The 24,456-nt window shown below is 39.1% G+C and overlaps 2 protein-coding genes across 8 annotated transcripts in view; one reads left to right on the plus strand and one right to left on the minus strand.

Moving 5' to 3' along the window:
• LOC124160536 overlaps window positions 1-18,720 on the minus strand; it is a 79,267-nt gene extending 60,547 nt beyond the window's left edge. The window contains exon 1 of one of the 2 annotated variants that reach the window (XM_046536399.1): window positions 18,420-18,720. In XM_046536399.1, coding sequence (XP_046392355.1) covers window positions 18,420-18,654 — 235 coding nt within the window. In that variant the 5' untranslated portion in view covers window positions 18,655-18,720. The remainder of the gene's footprint in view (window positions 1-18,419) is intronic. The other variant, XM_046536398.1, reaches the window with a different exon arrangement.
• Window positions 1-24,456, plus strand: part of LOC124160538 (dual specificity protein phosphatase 14-like) — a 204,822-nt gene that overhangs the window by 68,859 nt on the left and 111,507 nt on the right. For all 6 annotated transcript variants that reach the window (XR_006865185.1, XR_006865181.1, XR_006865182.1 and 3 more), the window contains 3 exons: window positions 8,642-8,930; window positions 9,485-9,609; window positions 10,042-10,237. The gene's annotated coding sequence lies outside the window, so the exon portion shown is untranslated. The remainder of the gene's footprint in view (window positions 1-8,641; window positions 8,931-9,484; window positions 9,610-10,041; window positions 10,238-24,456) is intronic.

Consider the following 24,456-nt stretch of genomic DNA (forward strand, 5'->3'; position numbering starts at 1 on the left):
ATCCGGCAGGATGTCCAACAGCATAAATTGTATAACGTGACGTAACAAGCGACTTTGAGAAAAGGACACGTCCGATGCAACCGAAAGTAGCGCTAAGTGGTTCGAGAGCATGAGGTTCAGGTATCTACAAACTTAGGTCGCAATACCTTTAGCCATATGGAAACGCATAGTGGACAGACAAACAGACATCGTCGTTTATATGTACAGATTTCTTTTACCATTCTCTGTACCTAACTCTGTTTAGAAAGAAAATCACTTGTGCCCGTTGGCTTCTCACCCCCTCAAACATAGTTTTATCATATTAGGAACGTGTTTTGGGTTCCCCGTCCCATGTTGGGCATGAGGAATGCGTGTTCCGTTTCCGGCGTGGCGTGGCGTCGCGTGTGTCCAAACCGCTCTCGTGATTTCATCAATTTTCCTCTTTTGTTGGCACCCACTCCTCTTCTCTCTCTCTTTTGACGGCGTCTCGAACGTCAAAACTGCGCAGTCAGGAATGAGTCACGGTGTTTCGCAGGTGGAGAGTGTTTATTTTTCGCTTTTTTTTATTTTGGCGGGGCGTCCCAAAATTGGCGTTGAGGCGTCCCAGCGAACATCTCCCATTCCTTGCTTTCGCGAGATATTTCGGATTGACTCATTTCGGCTGTCGGGTATCATTTCGCTTAAATGGCATAGCAGTCCATTATTAATTCAATTATTTCCCCCATTTCTCATGGCAGATATTCCGTCCCGAATGATTCTGAAGTGCTGCGCTGAGGACCGTAAAAGGCCATTGTGTCCAGGGGAGCGGTCATTATGATGACTTAATCTTTTATTTTGAAAATTCCTGTTATTAAGAGCTCTTTGATGAAGATAAAAATGAACTTCATTACAATATTGACGGCAATAAAATTAGCGAAACATGCGTAAGAGTACTTATACTGCAAATTTTGTCTTATTATTATACATTAGTATACTTTTTCAAGCTTAGGAGTTTACGTTAATATCATTTTGAATTTGTCATTAAAAGTATTCCACCGATTAAGGTTGGTTCCCATGCAGTGTTATAGAAGTCTATCTATCATAGAAGATCTATCATACTCATTACTTTTCAAAGCTGTTCATAACAATTACACTACACGACTGATTCATTTGTTTTTTGTTTTTAATTACAATATAGCGTTTTCATATCAGTCTATAAAGTACCTAATTGAATATTTTTGTGCCTACTAGTGCCTGCCATTGGTAGCTGCATTTAGTCAGTAAAAGATAATTCTTCAAAATTATCTCGTCAATTTTTCCTCTTCTACCAATTTCAGTTTTAATTATTGTCGTAATTGCAGGTGTTTAATGGCTTACATTACTTTTTTTGTCATTCAAGAATTCTGATCTAGCGCTTAGTATTTTGTCCACCTTGAAACCTATTTCTAATGAATTGTAAAGAACTTTGACATTATACATATATATGTATTCGGTGAGCGTTCAAATCTATGATGGCTCCGATAATTACGTATATTATGGGTCAACTTAAAAGTGCTTGCGCCGAACCTAACTTCTAGTCACGACCATGTGATTCGAAGCGTGAAATTTGCAGGATCGAGACAAACTAGGGTATCTGAATTGCTCATTGTACCTTCTCTGTTCTGTTTTGACGTCTCATTTTGGCGAGGGTATAAATACGATTCCTCCCCCGTGACGCTCACCGAGTGAGAATATTTTTAAAAGGTGCGTCCCTGTGTTGGGGGTGATCGACCCTTGTTATTTCTAGTGTTGACCGAAATTTTCAAGAATAGACCCAACAACAGAGGACAACATTGTGTTGTGTTTGGACCTCGTAAACAGGAGATGATTCGCAAATTTGCTCGCGTAGGATGTAGTGTGTCCATCAGCATCGTTTACCTATGCAAAAATGAGCATTTGATATCACTGCCTCGCTTTAAGAGGACGGATCACTCCCAATGAACCGCTTCTTTTTAAGTTTGTGACTTATAATTTGCTTGAAGCCTAAGCAAACATTGAAATTTTATATAATTTGTCATTGGAATATGTTCCCCTGGACCGGGTATCGAACCGACGACCTTCGATTAAAAAAATATGTAAAATACGCTTTTTACAAGGAGAGTATGCAATGCACTAAAAAGTAAAAAATAAGCTTTTCATCACTCGGAGATTACGGCGTGGGTGCTGTTTAAGTTGATAAGAAAGGAGTCTACAAGAGCCTGATACGTGAGGAACCAGAGCTGTAAAAGAAAATCATGCCAAAAAATTTATTCCTGACGCCATCGATGGAGAAAATTCAAACTATTTTTCCTTATAGAAATTTAGTTAACTAATTGGAGAACAATGGGAGAAATTCAAATGCCTGATTATTGAATGTTGTATCGTTCTCAGACGGAAGCAAGTGTGCAAAATTTCAAACCGATCCGACGATGGGATGTGTGTTAAAAATCAATTATAAGATTCCATCGATGAAATAGACAAACAGTCGTACCAAGTACGAAAATATGTGGAGTAAAAAGACAAGTATGACTTGTAGGCTGAGGATTTGTATGGGATAGATGAAAGAAGGAAAGTACAACAAATGAGAAAAAAGACCATTACGCGATGATAGTGGGGGAAAAGAGAGAGAGAGGATTGGATGAGGAAAGTTGCGGAATGCGGAAAACTTGTTGGGGAGGATATATCGAGAGTTTTGTAAATGTCGAGGAGCGTTGATCGACATGGAGCAGCAAAAGAATAGGCTTTCGGGATCGAATTCTTTGCGTGAGTAAGGATCTATGTGGAGTAGGAGGAGGACGGTGATAGAAAACAGGCTGTTTGTCCAAGTCGAGGAATGATGTGTAGTCTCGGTGCGTAGACGGGAATGAAGTGTTCGGTATGGCGTCGATTGTTGGTTGGCTATTTGAGAAGGGGGCCAGCTACCGAGATCATTTGCACTGTCATGGGTTGATGGGTATGGCGTTATGGGGAGAACTATTTTGGGAACGGGTTGAGGCTGAGGAGAGAGCCTAAGTTGGACAAGTCTTGACCACAGGCGGTGAGATCAGGGTGTCCAGCGTCCGGGGAAACTAGGAAAATCGGAAAATGGGGAATTCGACTGAAAATGGATGATTATGCGATAAAAAAATATAGTGTAAAATACAGTGAAAGCAGTTCTTCTCTAACCTGCGTATTATTCGTAAAATTCCACTTTGAAAATTGTATAGTAATCTTGTGCTCCAAGCGACCAATCGCCATGTTGGCTGAGCGTGACGTCAGAGTCCGGTAAACAATACGTTTACATGGTGCCAGTTGACTATTTGTCCCAGTTTTAGAAAAACCTATGTATCTCTTAGTACAATTAATTTTTTCCGTAGCATTATTTGTTAATTTCATCATCAGTCATGAAATATTTATCCTGAATAATTGACAGGTTTAAAGAATGTATGCATACTGGATGATGCGGCACAGTCTTGACAAATAGCGCTTATTACTTTTCATCCTCCTCATCTACGTCGATTTCCACAGTATAAGATTATTGTTCTCACTTTATGTTCTGGTGTCACCTTAGCCCCAACAGTGCAAACACTCAAATTTATTAACAGTTGAACCTATCCAACTATTGCATCACCGTATGTCTCTCTTCCAGTCCTTAAAAATGCTGAGTAAATCGGTGTCAAATATGTTCCGTTTTATTTCTCCTAAACGGTAACTTCACATATTCCAATATTGCACCAAGTACACAATAAAAGCTTTGAGTAAATGACGCTAGTTAAATGAGATGCAATCCAAGCTTAAGATTGCTAGCGGGCGAGGTTGTTGATTTAATTTATGTTACATTTCAATGTCGTGGCTTCTCAACTCCGCGCCGAGAAATATTCGTTACTGGAGAAGAAATAAGCGGCCATAAATCAATGTACCTTCAGAATGTTCCCAGAATGCGTCTTTACGAAGTCGGAGTCGGCCATTGCGCAGTATGCAATGGCCGGCTAAGCAATCTTTAATTTCAAATTCGTTTCACATAAAATTTTGCCAGTTTAACATCCATTTTTTGGCATTAAATGTGTTTGTCGTAATTTTGAGTGAGGTAGCTTAATAAGTAGGATTTTTACGGCCGCATCAAGACGTGGAATGTCAGAGAAGACAACAGAATCGAAATGTGAAGCACCGTTGACTCAATTAAGATTCAAAAACACGAAGAATGGAATTCGAGGGGATGTCAAAATCTACTTAGGGGGTTTAAGCAGCTTCTTGGCTTGCATAGAATAAATTTAAGTTTTTAATTCATTGCGTATAAACTAACCTATTCCTTGTCCTTGTAAATACATGAATGTAATATTATTTAGAAATATTGAGTTACTTTTGGATGTTTTAAAATTCTTATTCGTCGCAGTAATCACGTAACATTAACCTGGGAATTTTGTGAAATTTCCAAGAACACTGGGAATTATGAATGAAATTTTCTGCTTTGATTGGATGGACACTCACTTAAAAGCTAAATTAAATTAGATTTTTCAGTCTAAAGCTCTATCTCCATAACCAGCACTTTCAAGACAAATGATATCACCAGTAGTGACGACTACTAAGTAAGTTGCTTCATGCCCTTTAAAATGGGAGAATGGTAAAATTTGGCACCTTAAGCACTTGAACATTGTGAATTGTGAAACACTTGGCTGGACACAGATATCCAAATTGTAACTCTGTATCTGACAGACCAAGTACTGTTCTTAGTTACGCATTGCATTTCATGCAATTGCGGTGTATGAAGAAACTCTTTCCCGGCGTATGTCATTATCTGTGACTCGGAGATCCCTTACCTACCGGCTACCTCTTACCTAAAATTCTATCAAAGCTCCTTCTGTTGATATAACATCTTCAATCTCATCATTTACAACCGTCATCAGGAAAATTCCTCTTTTAATCCGTCTTTCTTTCTTCCGCCCTTCCTAAATTACAAATGGGCGGATGAGGCGTTCATACATTACGTGATACCTGAGTATATTTAATTCGTGTTTTTGTTGTTGTTGTTTCTCGTTACACTTTATTATTGAACCATTTGTTCAAAAATCCGATTTAAAAGGTGTTATTTACTGTTTTTGGATTTAATTCAAAAAAATAAATAAAAATGAAATTTTCTCTGGTTTCCACTTGGGCTAAAAACTGGAAGTCCGGGAAAAGTTCATTACGTGCAAGTCTTCATAGTAATTCCTTTTGAAATCGGTAGGGAAGAGTGTGTGCTAGGCAGTGTTCGGAATTTTTCCGATTTGTTTTAATTCCGAACGGAACGAATTTCCGATTGGTTACAACGCGATCGGATTTTTTTGGCATTTGAATATATTCACCCCAACGACTTACTTCACAAGGGCCTATGTCGTCGTCGCAGTGAAAATTTTCAAACTAAAAAAATTCTGATGGCGTTGCTAATCAATCGGAATCAACCATTGGGAGTGAAAAATATTCGAAACATGGGCTCGTTCACGCAGATCCAAAGTAGATGTAAGGGAAAGGTAAGCGCGGCGAAATATTTTTCCTCGCCCAGCATTTTATTGTAATTTTAAAATGAAAATAAACGTGAAAACTACCGCAATCGTCGATAAGGGTGGTCACTGGTCATTAAACTTCCGGTTCAGTAACTCGTTCAGGGAGAACCACTAATAATGCGAATGCATAACTCCCAAGAATGTAAACTACCATGAACCACGCGAGGCCGATTTAAGGAAGGAGGAGTAGTAGAGAAGTGGCGACCCACTCAACAGGAGCTCGTGGTTTCATCACCCTATTTGCGAAAGGTTAATAATCCCATGCAGTCATCTGTGAAAAATGTCAAAATTCCCATAATTATTGTAAATTATTTAGTGTTTTTTTGAATTCTTAAGTGAAGCAATGCATGCTGATTTTAATAGGCTACGAAGGAGCAATATTTGCAACTAGTACGTGTTATCTTCCTTTATGATGTCGTAACAGCATGATTGTAAGTTGTAAAACTAGTTTTAAAAAATTGAAGCTTTATGTGAGAGAGTAGTGCAATAAGTCTTTAGAAAAAGGTCGAAAAAAATTATTTTGGGCCAATTTTATATGTATCAACTTTGTTTCCGTTTAGCTCTATAAATTTGTATTAGCATTTTCTTGAGCATTTTAAGCTGTCCAAAAAGAATTTCGGTATCTCTTCAAAATAGGTATTTTTTGGGCGATGACCTATTCCTTAAGACGTAAACACTTGTCCTTATAGCCATTTCTTCAAATTAGGAAATGATAAAAAGTCTCTGGGGGTCAAATCTTGTGAATACGGCGAATTTTGTAACAATTGGAACTTTAATTCCGTAATTTTGGTCAATGCAACAGCATAGATGTGCAACCGTGCATTGTCTTGTTTGAGTTTACAGCTTGGAGAAACTTTATCTGCTTCAAATGAGGACGCTTTTCTTCATTTGTACCATCAACTTGTCCAATAATGATGCATTGTCCTCTCCTGTTATCGCTTTTCTCTTTTTTAACTAATCGATGTAGATTATTCCGAATGCATCCCCATGCCCGTGCCATGACCTGACAGGCCCATTACACCATCTTCGCCCGCTTTGGAGCCTATTCACCCTCAGAATTCCATTGTTTCGACTGCTTTTGTCTTTGTAGTGTAGTGGTGAATCCAAATTTCATCAACAGTTATGTATTGACGTGGAAAATCCTCAGGATAGAGGCGGAAAAACGTCAAAACAGCCTGGGAGTTGACCACATGTTTTCGTTTATTCTTCACTGTAAGCAAACGCGGCAGCCATATCACCGATATTTTTTTCACACCAATTTTTTTATGCAAACTTAAAGCGATTCTGCATTTCCATATGCCTGTGGCTTCAACTACATCGCGCACTTTGATTTGTCTATCACTTAAAACTATATCGTGGATTTTGTTAATCATTTCCAGGGTAGACATTTTCATGGGGGATCCGGAACGATGTTTTTTTTGGATATACGGCCACGTTTTAATTCATTTACCTAATTTTAAGAAGTTGCAAACACAAGAAAAGATGAGACATGAACTTTTTGCTACTCAGATTTGATTTCTTTCGGCGGTGACCCTTTAAAAAATAAGTTTTTGATCACCGCACGAAACTCAATTTTATTCATTTTTAGAAACAAATGAAAGGTGTTCATTACAATCTGTAACAACAATGAAACTATGGCATCGATACAGCTGAAACTCTAATATCTGACAAGTCATGAGTGCTTGTTACTGGGAAAAACTAATTTTTGATATTAAGAGTGCGTTCTCTCGGAAATTCTAAGGACTTAGTGAACGACTCTCGGATAATTTTCCTCACATACTCAACGCTAAAATGATCAGTTTCACCTAGTAACTGCAAAAAAATTATCCTTACTCGAGAATATAGTGAAAAATATAAGTACACTTCACAATGGTTAATTGAAGAAATGGAAAATCGTAATGGTCTGCGACGACGCTTATAGCCAGTATTGAGAGTCTCCTTAATAGCGGGGTGAATATGTGTCTTGAGAGTGCATGTCTGCCGTTGGGAAACGCGCCTCTAGGCCAACAACCAGAGCGACGTCGAGAAGACAGGTGAACGGTCTCGAGACAAGTTGATGAGGGTGATTCGTCTCCGGTTGTCCAGGTGGCAGCACCTGCGCCACGCATATTTCAAGATGGAACATTTGATGACGACGGTTGCTCTGCAACCCAATTACAAATGCATGCAAATTTTCAGTTAGAGTTCACGGGGCACTTGCCGTATCCTCTTTCACTTAGCGAAGCGGTCTAAGCGTAAGCGATACTCCTGGTTTGCGCGGGAAATATCTTGGCGCGATATATACGCGTCAGAATTTCTCGTGTTCGCCATTTCCTCGCGAGAATAAATGAAGGAATGAAGGTAACAATGGTTGCAGGTGCCAAATTTTTGAAATGAATGTGTCTAAAAGATTTTCATTCCTACAATTAATCATTTACTGTGACGGTGGTACCTCAGGAAGCCACGTCGAGAAATCATTGGCGTTGTTCGGTATTTTCTGATTTCTATAGATATTTTGTTGGTATTGAGCTATCATAACGTAAAAATATATTTTTTGCATTTATATTTATGTATGTGGTGTTATATTTGATATTCATGGCTACAGTTCGTCATTTACTGTGACGATGGTTTGTTGACTTAAAACGTTTCAGGTAACCAACTTATTACACTTTTTCTTTTATACCCTGAAAAGAAAAGTTTTTATCTGAGTCGTGCATCTTGGGTCATGAGGAATTCTTTCAGTAATCGCCGTGGGCTAGCATTTCTGTTAATATTTATTTGGTAAACTTGTCGTAGGTTTGTTTGATACTTCAGATAGAGGAAGTGACGTAGCCACGGGGGGGGGGGGTGTTTCTGGGTTATAACCCCCTCCTCCCTTGAGCCTATAAAAAAGGCAAAAAAACGAGTAAGATGGCCTCAATAAGTTAAAATACTTTACTTTAATAAACACTAAAGTCCTAAAAATCGCGTTTCCAACATCAAAAGTCATCGGACCCCCTTTTCCCTGGGATGTTTTCCTATCTCCATACACCCCTCCGGTAAACCCTCCCCCGATTTCAAAATCTTGGCTACGCTACTGGAATGAGGTGCAGGTATCGAGATAGATTTTAACTACCCATACGATTTTCTTTAACTTTTTCTGTTTTTCTTGTTCACGTGTACTCTAGCTTGAAGTCAGCATGCAACAACCGGCGACATTTTCCCCTCGGAGAAACAACTCGAACCGGTATTGTTGTGTGCCTCAATGCTCATCTAAAGCCTGCAGGGATATTACTGCTCGCTTCCATGAGTTTCCAAAGGATGGAGAGAGCGTTATTATTCAGAACTGCTGGGGTGAGAGAGAAAGAGTCGACCGGCGTAAGGTGTGGATTCATCGCCTCAGAATTGGAAAGAAGGTGACCAAGAGCATGGTCGTATGCTCCAAGCATTTTTTAAGGAGTGACTACATACTTCCAGGTAATTAAAAGTGTCGTATATTGTTATTGATGATCATTCCTATTTTAGGGGATGAGAAGTTAAGGGGTACGAGTTATTTTTTTGTATAAACATAGCTAGGTACATAAATTGACAAAAGAACTTAAAAACTTCTAGGTGTTTTCTTAAATAAAAACTTTTGGGCTATGTCGCTGCGTCAATCTTTGGGTGGCCCCAACGTTTCCCGACCGATGCTGGTCGCTTACTCAAGGGAATATCTTATGGAATTAAACGAGTTTGAATAATTATGATATAGTTAAAAATTAACAAAGGAGTAAAAAATTGGTGGCCAAGGAATTCGAGTGAGCCTTTGTTCTGTGCTGACATCGAGTTGAAATTCTAATGCAGTACTAAATATCCAGTCGGTCTTCTTTGCTTTCTTTACCTAATCTCCGTTCCTACCTCTGTTTAATAAACAAAATCACTTGTACTGGCTTCACACCCCCTCATTTGAGTTTTGATTATCGCGAGAAAGTAAAGGATCCGTAATTATGCAGCCCTAAGATGTCTATTTTTATTCTTGGTTCGTTTTACAGATGTACCCGCGAAGCAGAGGCATCTGAAAAAAACAGCTGTCCCATCTTTGAATCTTCCGAAAGGATCTGCAGATGTTCGGAAAGTTAGAAAGCCCTTTCTTCAGAGGCCTTCTCAACCTTTGCAGGTGGATTTCATTTCATTTTTCTGACCCTTTCTAGCTTTGATATGCCATTAGTACCTATTTATTCACTTTGTCTGTGATTGACATTTCTTGAGACGCATGTGTATGTTTAAGTGGGTAAGAGCGTATGTATTTCACTGACAATCTGTATATTTCATTGCCATTTTTTATTTAATTTTGGATAAGGATAAGAAACATTTTAGTTGGGAAATTATTGCAGTGGATATGGGGTTGTATCGAGTATTATGTGCTTATAAAATGAAAGTAGTTGAAGCATGCATCAACACTTCACGAAATGAATTTAATGGTCAACTACCTCTAAATTCTGTGCAAAGAATTTTAGGATTTGAGAAGATCGTAAGCTTGCAATATTTCAGTTTTAAATTAAGGTATATGTGTAATACCTGTTTCTATTTCTCCCTTCCTTTCTATTAGAATTTTGGGGAAAACGGTGAAATAGACTGCAGTGATAGCCAAGGAGACACTGAAGAGGCTCCTATGATAGCAGCTGAGGAACACGAGGCTGCTCGAGCCCTAGTTTCCTTGGGTAAAACCTTGACTGCAGATAAAGTTTCCATTGAGGTCCAGGTTACCCCGGATACGAGAGATTTTGGGTGTCAAGTCTCCTCAGGTTGGTAATTTAAGAGGTTTTTCACTGACATTAATGCGACTCCAAGAGCACTGTGCATTTTTAAGGGCTTAGACACATTTTTCAAACTATTTTGAATCGTTATCATTTTCTCCCTGAAATGTCCAGAGACCATGAGGTCACGTTTCAGCAACAAGGAGAAAGTTAACATGACAGTGATGAAATTGAAGCTTAATTGGTCTATTGCAATCCTCTCTGTGCTTTTTGGTTGTACGGCAACGACGTGCATATGTTCCTCTCTCCCACCACTGTCCTACGTACCTCAGATTATGATTGTTTTTCCCACTAAGGAGGGTGTTTTTCAAAATTTTCCTAAATATTTCGATAAATTCAAAAAGGTTCGCGCCATCCTCGATTGCCCAGAGGTGAAATTCACAATGTTCAAGTGCTTAAGGTATCGAATTTTATTTAACATTCTCCCATTTTAAAGGGCATGAAACAATTAAGTACTCAGTAGGCGTCTCTACTGGTGATATCATTTGTCTTGAAAGTGCTGGCTGAAAGCTTTAGACTGAAAAATATTCGAAGAGGGCAATATTCTTAATTTATTAGAGGCTTATGGGAATGAAATACTGACGAGCAAAGGGTTCTTATCACATCACTGTGTGACAAAGAAGGAATAAGTTTGATTCATCTTCCATTTTTAAGGAAGAAAGCTGTTTTTTCTAAGGCAGAAGCTGTGCAAACAGCTGCTATAGCTGAAGCTAGAGTACTCATGAAGAGGGGAATAGAAAGATTTGAAACTTTTAAAATAATGAGTGGTAGGTGTTCCCTTTCAGTGGTAAAGTATAGCAATGGCGTAATTCAAATATTGAGTGGATTGACAAATCTTTCAAAGCCGAGATGGCAAGTGCATAAGGTTACAGGAAACTATTAGTTTTTTATAATTCTGCCTTGTGAGGTTTTAGAATAATTATTAGGGGGAAACCTATCTGATAAGTTACCGAGAGGTGCGTCAGACCATAATTCGGCTTGATTACTTACGATGATGTGTTTAAGGTAGTTCCAAAAGTTTGAAGTAACGTTATTTTCCGTGGTTGGCAAGTATGTCTTACGAATACCTGGAAGGGTGAATATTTACCATTTCCTATTGTTTTTACGAAATTAATGAAATTGTATGCCTGGCTATGAACTTCAAAGCTTGGGAGGTAGGCACAATCCCTTCATTTTGCTAATAAAGCGATATTATTTATACTATACTCCTGATGATATTTTCATGTTAATCATTAAAACCCAGCCCTTGAGCATATGTCCTTATTACTCATATGATCGAGAAGTTTAATAGCGGGAAACTCTGATTTGTTCAATTTTCTGGTTTAAAACTTTATTTCGTACAAATATATGAGAAAAATTCATGCATGATTAATTAGTTGTTTCCATTTACTAAACCCTCACGTGAAATAAAGAGCAACGCGCAACCCTCACGAAAAATAAAGTTTTGACTATGAACAGGACATGCGAAATGTATGCTGCTGCATGTGTAGTGGCGTTGGAAAGAAATGTAAAAATAGTTACTCTCTATGTAGCTGTAATTATCATTAGAGTTAATGATGAAGATCTTTCTGTTGTGTAGCCTCAATCGGCCGTATTCATAGATTTCCGCTAAAACACGCTAGTAGGGCGACTAACTTAGTCGGCTACTAAGACCTTTTAGTCGCCTACTAAGATATGGTATTCATGGATTGTATTACGTGAGCTACTAAGAGCTACTAACTTAGTATGCTACTAGCCAGCTCGGCAGCCGATACTCGGTAGCGATTTGGGTTCAACCCGCTAGGCTACGCTTGACAACACTGCATCTGACTCCATCGCGGCGCGGAAAATTCGTAACACTATCAAACAAAAGAAATTGAATCAGCAAAATGCATTGAAATTTTTTCTTCATAATGGATAATTCGATGTGATATCGCATCTCAGACAGATTTTTTGATTGCTGTACACAAAAATTATGCAATACCTTTGGGAAAGGGTAGATTTATGAGTAATAAAGCATTTGTATGTTTGAGATGCAGTTATTGCTTTACAAACGGCCGTATATTTATTGATCATCTACATTGCGTATTGTTGGCACTTTCGATATTTGTTTCCATTAGTGTATGCGTGATTAGTATGGAAAAACATAACTAGCAACGTCAGTATTATACATATATGTATTCGGAAAGCAGAAATACACCTCAGTGTCGGAGTAGAAACGAAAACTTTTGCAATGCAGAAATGAAACGTTAAGAAAATAACGTTGAGATAAATGTGTGAATGATACACATTTATTACGTTACAAACACCTACGTGCGAGCAATTAGTAACATATGTTTGCAACTCCTAAAATGTTAGTCAAGGAAACAACAATCTGCTTCGCTACATTTAGATATTTCAAATATTGACAGCGTGCGGAAATATACGGCATATACTTTACTAGAGGTGGTTAATGTAAAAAACAAAGCATAATTAACGTAACTTGTTTTACTTATTTATTGCTGATCATATCACAAATAGCACTACAACGCACACAACATTTCACTTCACATTTCACGAGCTGTCTTTATGACACTTATAATCCGTACATTCTGAATCAACTGGTTCAATGAAAAGCTTGACTCACACTTAATTTAAAACACTAAAATGTAACTATAGTAAACAATGATAATCAGTTTTCCAATCACTCTGCACACACCAAAAGAATTTGCACTCCTTGACGTTCGAAAGAATTCTTCACATCTCACTTTCCACTCATCACTAATGATTTAGAATCAGTTGATGTTATTTCACATTACCATTACGTAGACAATGAAATAAATAGGCTGAAACAAATTTTTAAACCAGAAATTGTAACATCAACTAACTTCCAATCTCACTCTCCACTATCACTCGTACCGTAACCAAAACAAAAACAACAGCGCAACGAAACACGCGAAATGTAAACACTGCCGAAAGCTCACGATAAAGTGACTAGAATAAGTAATATAATCAAACACAAATTATAAGCGTACAAACGAATGAAAATTTATAATCGTTTGCTGTATCCCTAAAGAACAACTGCTTCAAATATGAAACATATCGCCTTCGCAACAGCTAGTAGATACCTTTGATCGAAATGGTTAAACCAGTATGAAAGAAATAAATAATTTTGTCGAAGCTCATACACTCACAAATCACTTCACTTGTCGCTTCACTCTTTACTTCATCGTCTATATGCAATCAATTCACTTAGGGGCGCACTGAATGTACAAATTGTGTTCACTTACACTAGAGGCACAAGTTCACTGCAAGTCGTAGCTTCCTCGCAGCTACGAAAAACTTTCAATTCCTGTCAACAATTACACTACATACGTTGCCTGCCTTACTTTAAGAATGGATTCTCGTATTCCATTTTGGCACAAATGCATAAAAACTCTATAACAGTATACAAATAAACCGGAGTTCGATCATCCACAACGGCCCGCCATATTTAGTAGCTCCCTTAGACAAGACCGGAGGGCGACTAAGAACCGGCTACTAAGATAGTAGCATACTAAGCTTAGTAGCCCTTACTAACGATCTATGAATACCATTTTGCTAGTGTGCTACTACTTAGAACGCTACTTGGGCGTTAGTAGCTTACTAAGGAAACTATGAATACGGCCGAATATATTTTACATGTTTTCCAGGGGTTCAAAACGGTGTTAAGATTTAATGCCTTATAAAAGTTTTTTCTCTCAGTATGAGTATCAACCAGCTGTTAACAAACATATAGTTTTTTTATAGCATGAGCCCTATGCATACAAATCATAATCGATGTCCTTAACGTGATGATGGCATTTAATACACGGCCACATATTGACGATAAAAGGTCTGTTCTCAGGGTTTAATGATTTTCATTCTTCGGCATCAATTACTCCGTTCCCCCGATGAAGTCATGCCGTTAGGCTAGTTAAAATGTATGCCAATGAAGTGTTTGATTGACTTCTACAGCCACTTCTCCGAATTTTCAGTTTGTTATGACGTTAAATGATACCGATAAAAAGTTGTTGTCGCATCGTCGTATTCTTAGTCTGTCGTAGTGTACACTTCAGTAAATGGTGGTACTGTTTCGGGATTTTGATGGTGTTGTGATTTGATCGTGAATATACGTAATTGATTTACAATTCTAACATTTCCAGAGGGCAAAGCCGCATACCGTTATGTTAAAATATTTTTTTTTCCGAGAAGTTGAAGGGGGTGTTCTTTGAAATTCGAAGTCGAAGTTTTAATTCGATGACATTTTGTTAACATAATTTACGAACGACGATTCGCGCATTATGTTGATGGTTGCGTTGCGAGATCCTTCTACCCACAATGCATAAGTGTACGAAGTAATATTTATCTTCATAAATAAGTTAAACTATGTAAACTGTCTAATTTCCTAGTAATTACATGCAAAAGTAAATGAGTATAAAATTATAAATATTCAGAAAATCTTAAAGGTGCATCTGCAGGAGCTTTGTGGAACAACACTCATAAATAATTAAGAAGGAGAATGAAAAAAGCACATGGTTTAATAAATAGTTGTAATAATAATAATTTCTATGGTCTGATTGAATGTACGTTAAGGAAACTTGCCAAAAGAACGTGCCAAATTGAAGAAGAGAGGTATCACTCTGCGGTGAATTGGCACCGCATCTTAAAAGATACACACGTTGGTATCAATGACACAAAATGGATATTGAAAAAAAATTGATGTTACCCGCGGGTCGTGAGAGAAGTTATAGAAGTGAAGACATTACAATCTGAACAGCGATTATCGTTGCAAAATTCCTCTTACGAACCTATCCCAAACCTATAGCCTATTCCAAAACTGTATTGAATAAAATTCATATTTGCAGCTGATTGATTATTTATTTAAAGTAAACTTTAAAGAAATAAGTTTGCTCGACGCAGAAAACTCTATAGCATCGTGAAACTCAAATTATTTATTTTAATTGTTGCATAATCTAAAAAACTTTTTCAAGATTTCATGAAGGCGTGCTGCGAAATTCTAAGGAAGGTTATATTTTGTTATAATTCAAGGCCATACGAAATGTTGAGTTTTTAAGTTTTTATGAACGCGGAGTTTATCGCGGTAGGAATCGAGATATTCCCCAGACGTTTATCTTTCAGTGAACAACAGTTCCGATTCCTCAGACGTTGCAGTCAACTTGAAGGTACCTCGCGAAAGCCTTCATTAAGAATGAAAACGAGAAACTTTCAAGCCCCCGATTTCTAATTGAACTATTTGTATTACCAACTTAATTTAGCGTTTAAGTGAATTTATAAAATCAGTTAATTATGCTAGAACGTTTTCCCGGCTAAGTTCTTTTCCCGCTATGTGGAGAAGTTTGGGAAACCAAAATTTGAGGAATATCAATGTGAGATAGCGCTTCCTGTTGAGCCGCTCGGAATCACCGTAAAATATTGACGTACGTTAATCGCGACTCGCGCGTGGACTGTTAGTGTACGAAGGACGTCACTTAGCTATCAGCCCTCAGTTTGAAGAGATTTTCGATTATTTTGTCGGGTCAGTGGTCGAGCAAGCTCTTTAGTCGCTGAGAATGAGTGACTACGGCATGAAAATTCTACAGAGACTTTTCTCTCAAGTGTATTTCATACAGTTCTCTCTTTCATGCGATGATACTGTACAATATATGTGATCTAAAGTCCACTTTCGGTATTGACTGACTGATTTATACAAATATTTTGGATGAACGAGACGAAATACGTCAAAATAATCATTAAATCGATACCCTCTTAAGCCTGAAACCTAGGATAAATTGTCGAAACAATAAATTTTCTACCTATTACAATGTATCCAACAACCTCTATGCCTCTACTATTTAGGGGCATGCGGGGGTCAACCCATCGATCATAATGAGTAATTTGAAAATTGTGGAAAAGCTTGGCACCTTAGTCATAGTGGCAGCCATTAATCTACCCTTTATAAAGGCCGTTTTACACGGTACACGGAATTGCGCAGTCTGACGTACGTGTGAAGGCGCAATCAAAATTGCGTCGTGTAAAGCGGTGAGTTGCTAGAACACATGCGAGAATGCGTGGATGCGAGACGGCAAAATAGCCCCTGTTCTAATTTCGTTCATGCATTCGCGCAATTCCACGCCATTTTAGAAATTAATGCAGCTCTAACCTGCGCAATTCCGTGTACCGTGTAAAACGGCCTTAATGGTCAGAAAGCCTAGAATCCAAGAACTATGTGTTATTCCCAGGAGTCAATTTAAGAAAGTTAGATATCACCGAAACAAAAGATCCTCGGGGAACAAACGGCCGACAAAAATTTTAAGAACTGCAGAGGGACCGGAAAAGACCGCAGGTCGTGCGAAAGCGAGTTATTTCATAAAATCTGATTGATCCATTTATGAATTATCGAGATCATTTTCCCGATTACAAAGTGAGCTATCGAGTTTCTGATTAACTATCACCAGAGAGAAGAAAAGTGACGAATAACTGAAATTGGGTTCTACCATTTTCCCTGAGGAGCAATACTTATTAATCTACAGGCTATGCAATACTTTAGCAATAGAATATTACTAAAATTTTCACGAGTGCCACCATTCTCAGTAACAGAGTTTCAGTGATAAAACATCTGGTTATCTCTTGACAGTTAATTATTTAATAATGTCTGGGTTATTTGTTCGCATAAATGGCAGCGTGAACTTTTGGATGTATGGATTATTTGGTTGCGTAAATGGCAGTGTGAATTTTGTCAATATATCTGAAAATGGCATGCCACAATCCTCTCCTGACAAACTTCATTAATTTAAATATCACTGTACCCTTATCGTGAAGGTCCTGAAGTTCGTAATATTTTTTATGAGACGGCTGGGATAGTGCACGGATCCTCAACTTACTTCATCACGTGCTGTTATTAATCATGAAGCACTTTCCACCATCTGAAAACTTCCGGCACGGATTAAAATTTGATGCCGAAGCTCGATTTCTGTGACTAAATCCGTTTCGACAAGTGAATTTATGCGTGAAGTAGACTATTGACTTGCTCACTATACCTCAGTTTTATTTGGTGAAGTGCGTAGGATAATGAAGTTTAGTTAGCACTGCTGGCCAGGCTAATCTTCTGCTCACCCCCGACAAAATCATTGCGGTACGAGGTGGCCCTGGGAAAGGAAGTTGCCCTTATACCCTAAATGTTTGACATTCGTTAACCTGTGGTTGGTCTCGTGGAGCTCAACCCTCACCTATCCAAATAAATCCTCGAGTTGAAGCACTGAGTGGGTGAATTTATTATCTGGCTTTTCTTCAGGAATTAAGAGTTTTATTTGTTTAATTATTAATAACTATACTCCATTCTTTTGTAATGTTTTTACTAAGTATGTTGTTAATATTGTGGTTTACACTTATAAGTCTCAAGTGGGACTGAAAACTCAAAACCGCTCACTTTGCAAGGCGCCCGTGAATGAAGGGAAAGAGGATGCGAAAATGATAAAAGTGGTCAAAATCTCAAAATTTTCTGAACGTAAGTGGGGATTTCCCGCGGTTATTCTCAATTCATAAGGGTATGTATCGACCCATTTCATTTTCATTGGCCATTTTGTTAAAAAAAATATGTAGCTCCAAAGTTGAACCAATTTCAATCAAAAATAGAAATAATCGTTACGGTTGATTTATGCGAATTTGGTTCAAGTATGAAAGGACATATATTTTAGGAATCAGTCAATATCTATGAAAACTGGTTACGTGCCAATACCGACTAAAGCATACCTACGCATTAGCAATACAATTCCGTTGAAATTTGCTGTAATCCCGACTAGTAGCTGAAATATTCCAGCATTAACAGCTTAATTCACGCATCAATCTGGAAATCGATTTTGTGGGGTTTACGTTGGTAAGTATTTCCCTTGATGGGCAGAACTTTCTTCCGAGGCAATCGCTTATTTCAATAAAATAAATTATATTTTCTCACCTAGTGACAGTAAGTCGAGTTACGCAGTTGAAAGTTGCTGTGAACGAGTAGATGGAGCCAGTACGTTTTTCATCTTTATAGTTACAGCAATTTAAGTTGTCGCGAGTACGGATGTAACTACTGCAAGTTCCAACTCCCGTATTCTAAAAGCCATTTCTGAAATATGGGTTAGTTTTTTTCCAATTTAAGCCCCCTGTGCGGCTGTCGCATTATCGCTTGCGCCCCATTCAGCTGACTCACCCGTTTGACGGCGGGAACGATTCTGGCGCCATCCCTCCGCTGCCGTCGCCACGTGCTGGCCGACGCCATTTGCTGCGCGTCCGCGGGCGCCTTCCATGGTCTCCCTCGCCGAACTCCTTACGCGCACGACGCAAAGTGCGGCCACCAAACCGGACCCGTCCGCGTCTTCCTCGCCGGAGAGCGTTTGTGTGCTTAAGGAGTAGTATCCCTGGGACGTCTGCCTCCTTCCCTTCATCTCTCACTTTATCTGCATCTCGATTGCTTTATTTTTTTTCCTTCCCAACGAAGAGGCACCCGGAGGGAAGAGAGGACCAAGCCGGCAGCGTTTGAGGGGCCTTCTCCCACCCCTAATCGCCAGCCTCCCGAGTCATATAAGTCCGTCAGTGGTCCCGTTCGCTCCCTCACAACGAGAACAAACAAAGACCATTCAAAACGGGACAGGAAGCCGCGGACATCATCAATGGAGAAGAGAGCTGGGCGGGGATTTGGAGAGTATGAGAAAGGTCTTTCGATACCAATGAGCATATGCAGATCACCGTCTTGAAGATGAACTAGGGACCCCCTATGCTGGAGCATGGAGTGTGTACATCCTGGAGAATTTTTCTCCCCAAGTTCTTCCCCGTGAAGGAGGAGTTTGGGGTCCGGAGGATGAGTCCCTAGCATAAGTGGCTCCTTATCGGAAGGAGCCCGGGGAGTGGAGGACGCAGAATGTTTGGAAGAAATGTTTGGGTGGTCGGCGGACCAAAAAGGAAAGTGGGGGAGTGGTGGGAAAATACGGAGAAGTCAGTTTGAGATGAGTTGCATACTGCGATAGGGGAGGCACACAGATCAAAGACACACACCAGGAGGCTCAAACTTGAGAAATATTTCAAGCGGATATTGATGACCAAGTGCTTTATCCTCCGCAAACAATAACATATTGAGCGTTAAGGAAATTCCACTAAATTCGTAAGCTTCGCCAACTAATGCCAAATAACAATAAAACCTTATCGACACGTCCTCTATAACCAATGAATTTGGTGGACTAGGATGGCACTAATATTCCAAGAAATGCAAAGCCTTTATTTAACGAAATTATTACCATTTCAATCACCGATAAAGTACGCTTCGCAAATGCGTTTGTTTTGGGTATAATACCGCTCTGCCCGTATGTGTAATTACCTTTCTATGTATTTATGTGCCATCAGCCCTTTCCAAGGCCAAACTTTATGATTGGTTTTCATGCGCGCTTCATCAATGTTAAACTTGATATGTGGTTAATATGTTGCAGAAATGTTCGTATTCTTCGACTGTAATCACATGGAATTTCGTGTACCATATTTCAAGCCTATCCATGATGCCTTTAGAGATTCACTTGGAGAAATGCTTCTCCTTTGCATAATTTCTCCGTTACTCCTCAGTGTATTGTTTTATATTTTTTCATCATGCCCATTGAGCGGGGAACAGGATTTTCTCCGATATTTCATTACCCCTCCAAATCACATGTTTTAATGAACCTGGTTGGTTTATTGGTTGGAAGTGTGCACTTCTCTGTGACGAGACCATTGAGTTTATCATCATCAATAATCTTCAATCCTAAGAATGGTTTGACACAGCTCTCCACTCAGTTCTTCTATCGGCCAATCTTTCTTCACCTAAAAATTCTTCTACTTCACGTCGTTCATCACCGAATCCATGTATGTCATCCGTGGCCTACCTCTACCCTTCTTCCATTACATCTGTTGTTCAGCGATAATATTCATGAGACCCTCGAGTCTCATGATATAGCCGATTAGTCCTGTGTTCTACTCAGGGTTTTCAAAAGAATTCTTTCAGAAGCTCTTCTTAGAACTTCCTCAGCATACGATCTATTCATTTGATCTTCATCGTTCTTCTATAACATCACATTTTGAAAGGTTCCAACTTTAATTTCTCCGATGCTGTCACCTTCCGTACCTCACAGCCATTAAGATGCTTGCTCCTAGTATAAGTTATCATAAATGCCTTCCTGCCTTCAACGCTTAAATTTTCAGTAGTGTGAAGACTCCCCTTTTTGAGAAATGCCCTCTTCACTTGGGCTATTCTATTATTACTGACTATTTCCATCTTACTTAGTCTATCGTTAGTAACTCGGGCTCTGAAGTGCAGAACTCCTAGTTTACTGTTTCCTAGTTTCAGGATGGTCTTCATGTGATACGCGATGGGGTAAGAAGAAGAATACTCTTCAAGATATACATTGGAAAGTTATATTTTACGCACTAATGTTTCGGATCACGAAGCGATGATCACCGGGCACACTCCCATAGTGTATGGGTTTACAGCCTGGCAATGGATTTGTGAGCCAATAATTGTATTTTCCAGTTTATTAAATTTTGAATTCTAACATTGCGTATAAGTACTACAGTCGTCTTCTCGCAAATATATTTCATTTCTCTTCGAGCTCTTCATGAAGGGCTCTCTTCCAATAAATTCTCAACAGTTCATTCGGAGGAAGACCGTCAACATCGTATCCATAAAATGGAAGGAGTGGCACTTAAGAAAGCAGTGGCGTCTTGTGCATGAGCTTGCCCATAATTTTGACATTATTGTTGGGTAATAACATTTGCTATATTTACGATGCTGCAATAAAAAGGTTGGGGATCATAGAACGTCTTGTTAGATCGACTTTGATCAGAAAAATAGGGAAGACTTGTGGTCTCATCCCTCCTAACCTACGTTCCGGGTTAAATTTTCAAATACCTTAGGCCTAGACGCCAACCGGATACATTTAACATTACAGCAATATTTTTAAAAACTATATTGATTACGATGAAAAGATACGAGTTTGTTAAAATTCTGTGCGTGCTTATATGATATACAGGCAGGGATGCGTTAGGAACCGTTTTAGGCAGAAAAGCTGTCGTAAAATCGAGCGATTAATATTAAAAAGATTTCCATTTTGAGGATTTGAGTTCGAATGTGGGACGTAGTAAAATTATTTGCAGTTTTAACTCGTCTCGCGATTGATGCGTTGAGTGCGTATTGAGTATATTCTTCGATGTATGAATGAGGAGTAATTATTAAACTTATGCAGTTTTTGTCTTGGAAGGCTACTCGAGTTCGCCTCCTGGTTATTGTTGATATTACAGCCGACATTTCGGAAACCGAGTCGGTGCCCATCTTCTTGGCAGCAGTGCTAACAGTGACCCGGTGGGAAACCCGAGTAGCCTTCCAAGACACTCTACATCGGGAAAACAGGAGAGTATACTGATAAACTTTTCTTCACATAGCTCATTTGCCTAATTAGAAAAGTACTGTGAAACAGGATTTAAAATCCACTCCCGTACAAATATAAGAAAGAACTATGAAAATTTGAAGTGAAATTGAGACAGAAGCTGGTTAAAAATCGATAATAAATGCTTTTGTTTCAGAATCTTTGAGCTTAATAAAACGATATAATTGATGGAGTATCAGTTATACGATTGCACAATCTCACCCATTTCGATATTTTTACAGGCAATTATAATCGCATATTTTCGTCCAACCTTAATTATTTAATATCCTTAAAAAACAGAGTATGACGTATAATATAGAAAAGGCTTGATGCCCAAGAAAAACCGTTTTCATGGTAATTTCAGGGTGCATCCAAAAGAATATTTGCGTTGGCAAAGCTCAGTAACTAACCCCATGGTCATCGACAAAAAAGGCTATCAATAGGGTGGTTTCTTATTTTTCTTTTATTGCCTACATCGAAAGATTATTTTTTATTATCGAAAGATTCCTGGAGTACGTATTTCACGCTTTTGGATTTTTAAATGACGATATCTATTTTTCGCGATTAAATGAAAAGTGAAAATTTTCAAGCGCGCGAAAACGCGATGGCTAAGTATGAATGCTGGGAAAAGCCCGTGTGACGTCATTCTGGTTCCAGCTGCCGCTATGTGAGGCTACCATTGTACGAGGCTATGAGCGCCGCTACGATGCAGGCTGCTAGCAGGTTGGAGAGTACCTTGCTAATAGGCAGCGCTTGGCTGAAATAAGGATTATTAATACCCTATAAAACGAAGGAAACTTTCTGACCATCGGCAATTTTAATAGGTGATAGTTGAGAAATTTTTCCCTGAGCTCTTTGCCACATGCATGCATTGGTAATCTCAGACGATGTAAAACTCCTGACATATCGCATAGAATCTAGGTCCTTGTGACGTCAAGTGGAGTGGCATTGTATGGGCGCCGATCTGACCTTTTTCAAATGAGGTTAAAGTTGGCCATTGACATTCGTCTAAACTGGGATTTGTAAAACCTAATAATTTATATATTTTGAATACATTAATGGTGGGTAACGAATCGCAATCAATGCCTTTCGTTTTCTTTGATGAAGGAAACTACCCTATGCTCTCCCCTTCCACCTCCTGAAGTATTCCAGATTCCTCGTGAAACACCCTGTGTATCACTAATTTGGAAATTTGTGCGGTGGGTAGTAGGGTAAAAAGAAAAAATTCAGTCCTGCGCATTTAATCGTAAATCGCCCTCTTTAACCTCCTCATACTTCTCTCATTCTCATTAGTGAGCGCAATTCTGCAATGTTCTTAAGTAGCTTGGCGAGGATGAGTGCGGGTTCGACCGCTCTTACTATTTCAACCTCACATCAATTCGAAAAATGGAATAGAAAAATATGAGAGAAATACATTGTTAGTCTGACTGGTTGGGTGAATTTTTTCTTCCCCCCAACCATTGATCTCCCCAGACCTCATAGTCTAAACAGAAATAGTTCGAAGCACTAATCCATCAAAACAGTCCCCACTAATCGCCACTTTCTCTTCTTAATCCTTTTTCTTCCAAACCCGTCCTTTCTATGGCTAGGATCCAAGCAGCCCCTTCCAAATGTCAATGGGAGTGTTTCGGGAAACAACGAGTATTCTTTCATGCGTGAGTCATAAAATCCTTTTTCACGCAGTGTTCCAGGGAGCATCTTAAGTTGCGCTCTTGGTGATGGGGAAAGTGACAGCTGAAGCCATCATATTCTATATTATTCGGTCATTTCTATTGGTATGTGGTGCAAGATATCCAGGGCTGCGATTTAGATTGAAATATCTGGTGTTTTCCATGAGTATGATGCCGGTGGAGTCTTCACTGGTTGTCCATCGCGTGAGTGGGACGGAGGCTTCCTACGTTTCATCGCGTACCTCCGGCATTGTCCGCAAGGCGTAAAGGGCCTCTATATGTTCGAAAGGCAGTGTCAGAGTTAGGCATCATAACCTGTAGCTGGAGGCATCGTCCGCGATTAAAATTTTTCTTATTTCTCATTTCATAACGGTTTTATAAACTCGCTTTGTTGTTTGCCATCTTGTCCGAGTCAAATCTTGCGACTCAATTTTCTTTGACTCCATCCCTGAACTTGCTCGAGGAAAGTGATAGTGTAATTCAGATTTTCTCGTGGGCCACGACTACCGTGCCCCTAGCGACGGAATGCTAATATCTCTTACCATGCATGCAACTTGAACGTCTCTTCGTCATTCTTCCTCAGCATCCACGCTTCTGAACCATTTAGCTCCTTGATTCAGATCAGGCTTGAAGCTAGCCTTTTTATTACATTTTTACACAGGTGTCCTGCTGCTATTTCATCTCTGTTAATGTACACCCCTTTTTGTAACACTATGCTCTCAACGATATCATTGATGGTTGACTTTAAGTGACCGAAAAAAGGCATTTATTCATCTTCGACGCCACCCCTGAACTTGATCGTGGAAAATGAGAGTGCGATCCAGATTTTCTCGCGAGCAACAACTACCGTGTTCCTAGCAGCGGAAGTGTAGTATATCTTATCATACTTAAACCTTGAACATCTCCTGTCTTCTCTCGTCATTATTTCTCAGTAACCGCGTTTTCGAGTCAAAAAGCGCCTTATTTCAGATTAGGCTGAAAGTTGGCCTTTTTGGGACATTTTTACACTGGTATCATGCTATCATTTCTTTTTTTTTTAATAAATGGCCCGTTTGATAGCATAATTTTGTTCCTTATATCCTAGATAGATAGTTGTCGTTTAACTGACCGAAAGAGGGACAGTGGTTCATCATCG

Source organism: Ischnura elegans, chromosome 6 (assembly GCF_921293095.1).
Source record: "Ischnura elegans chromosome 6, ioIscEleg1.1, whole genome shotgun sequence".
NCBI lineage: Eukaryota > Metazoa > Arthropoda > Insecta > Odonata > Coenagrionidae > Ischnura > Ischnura elegans.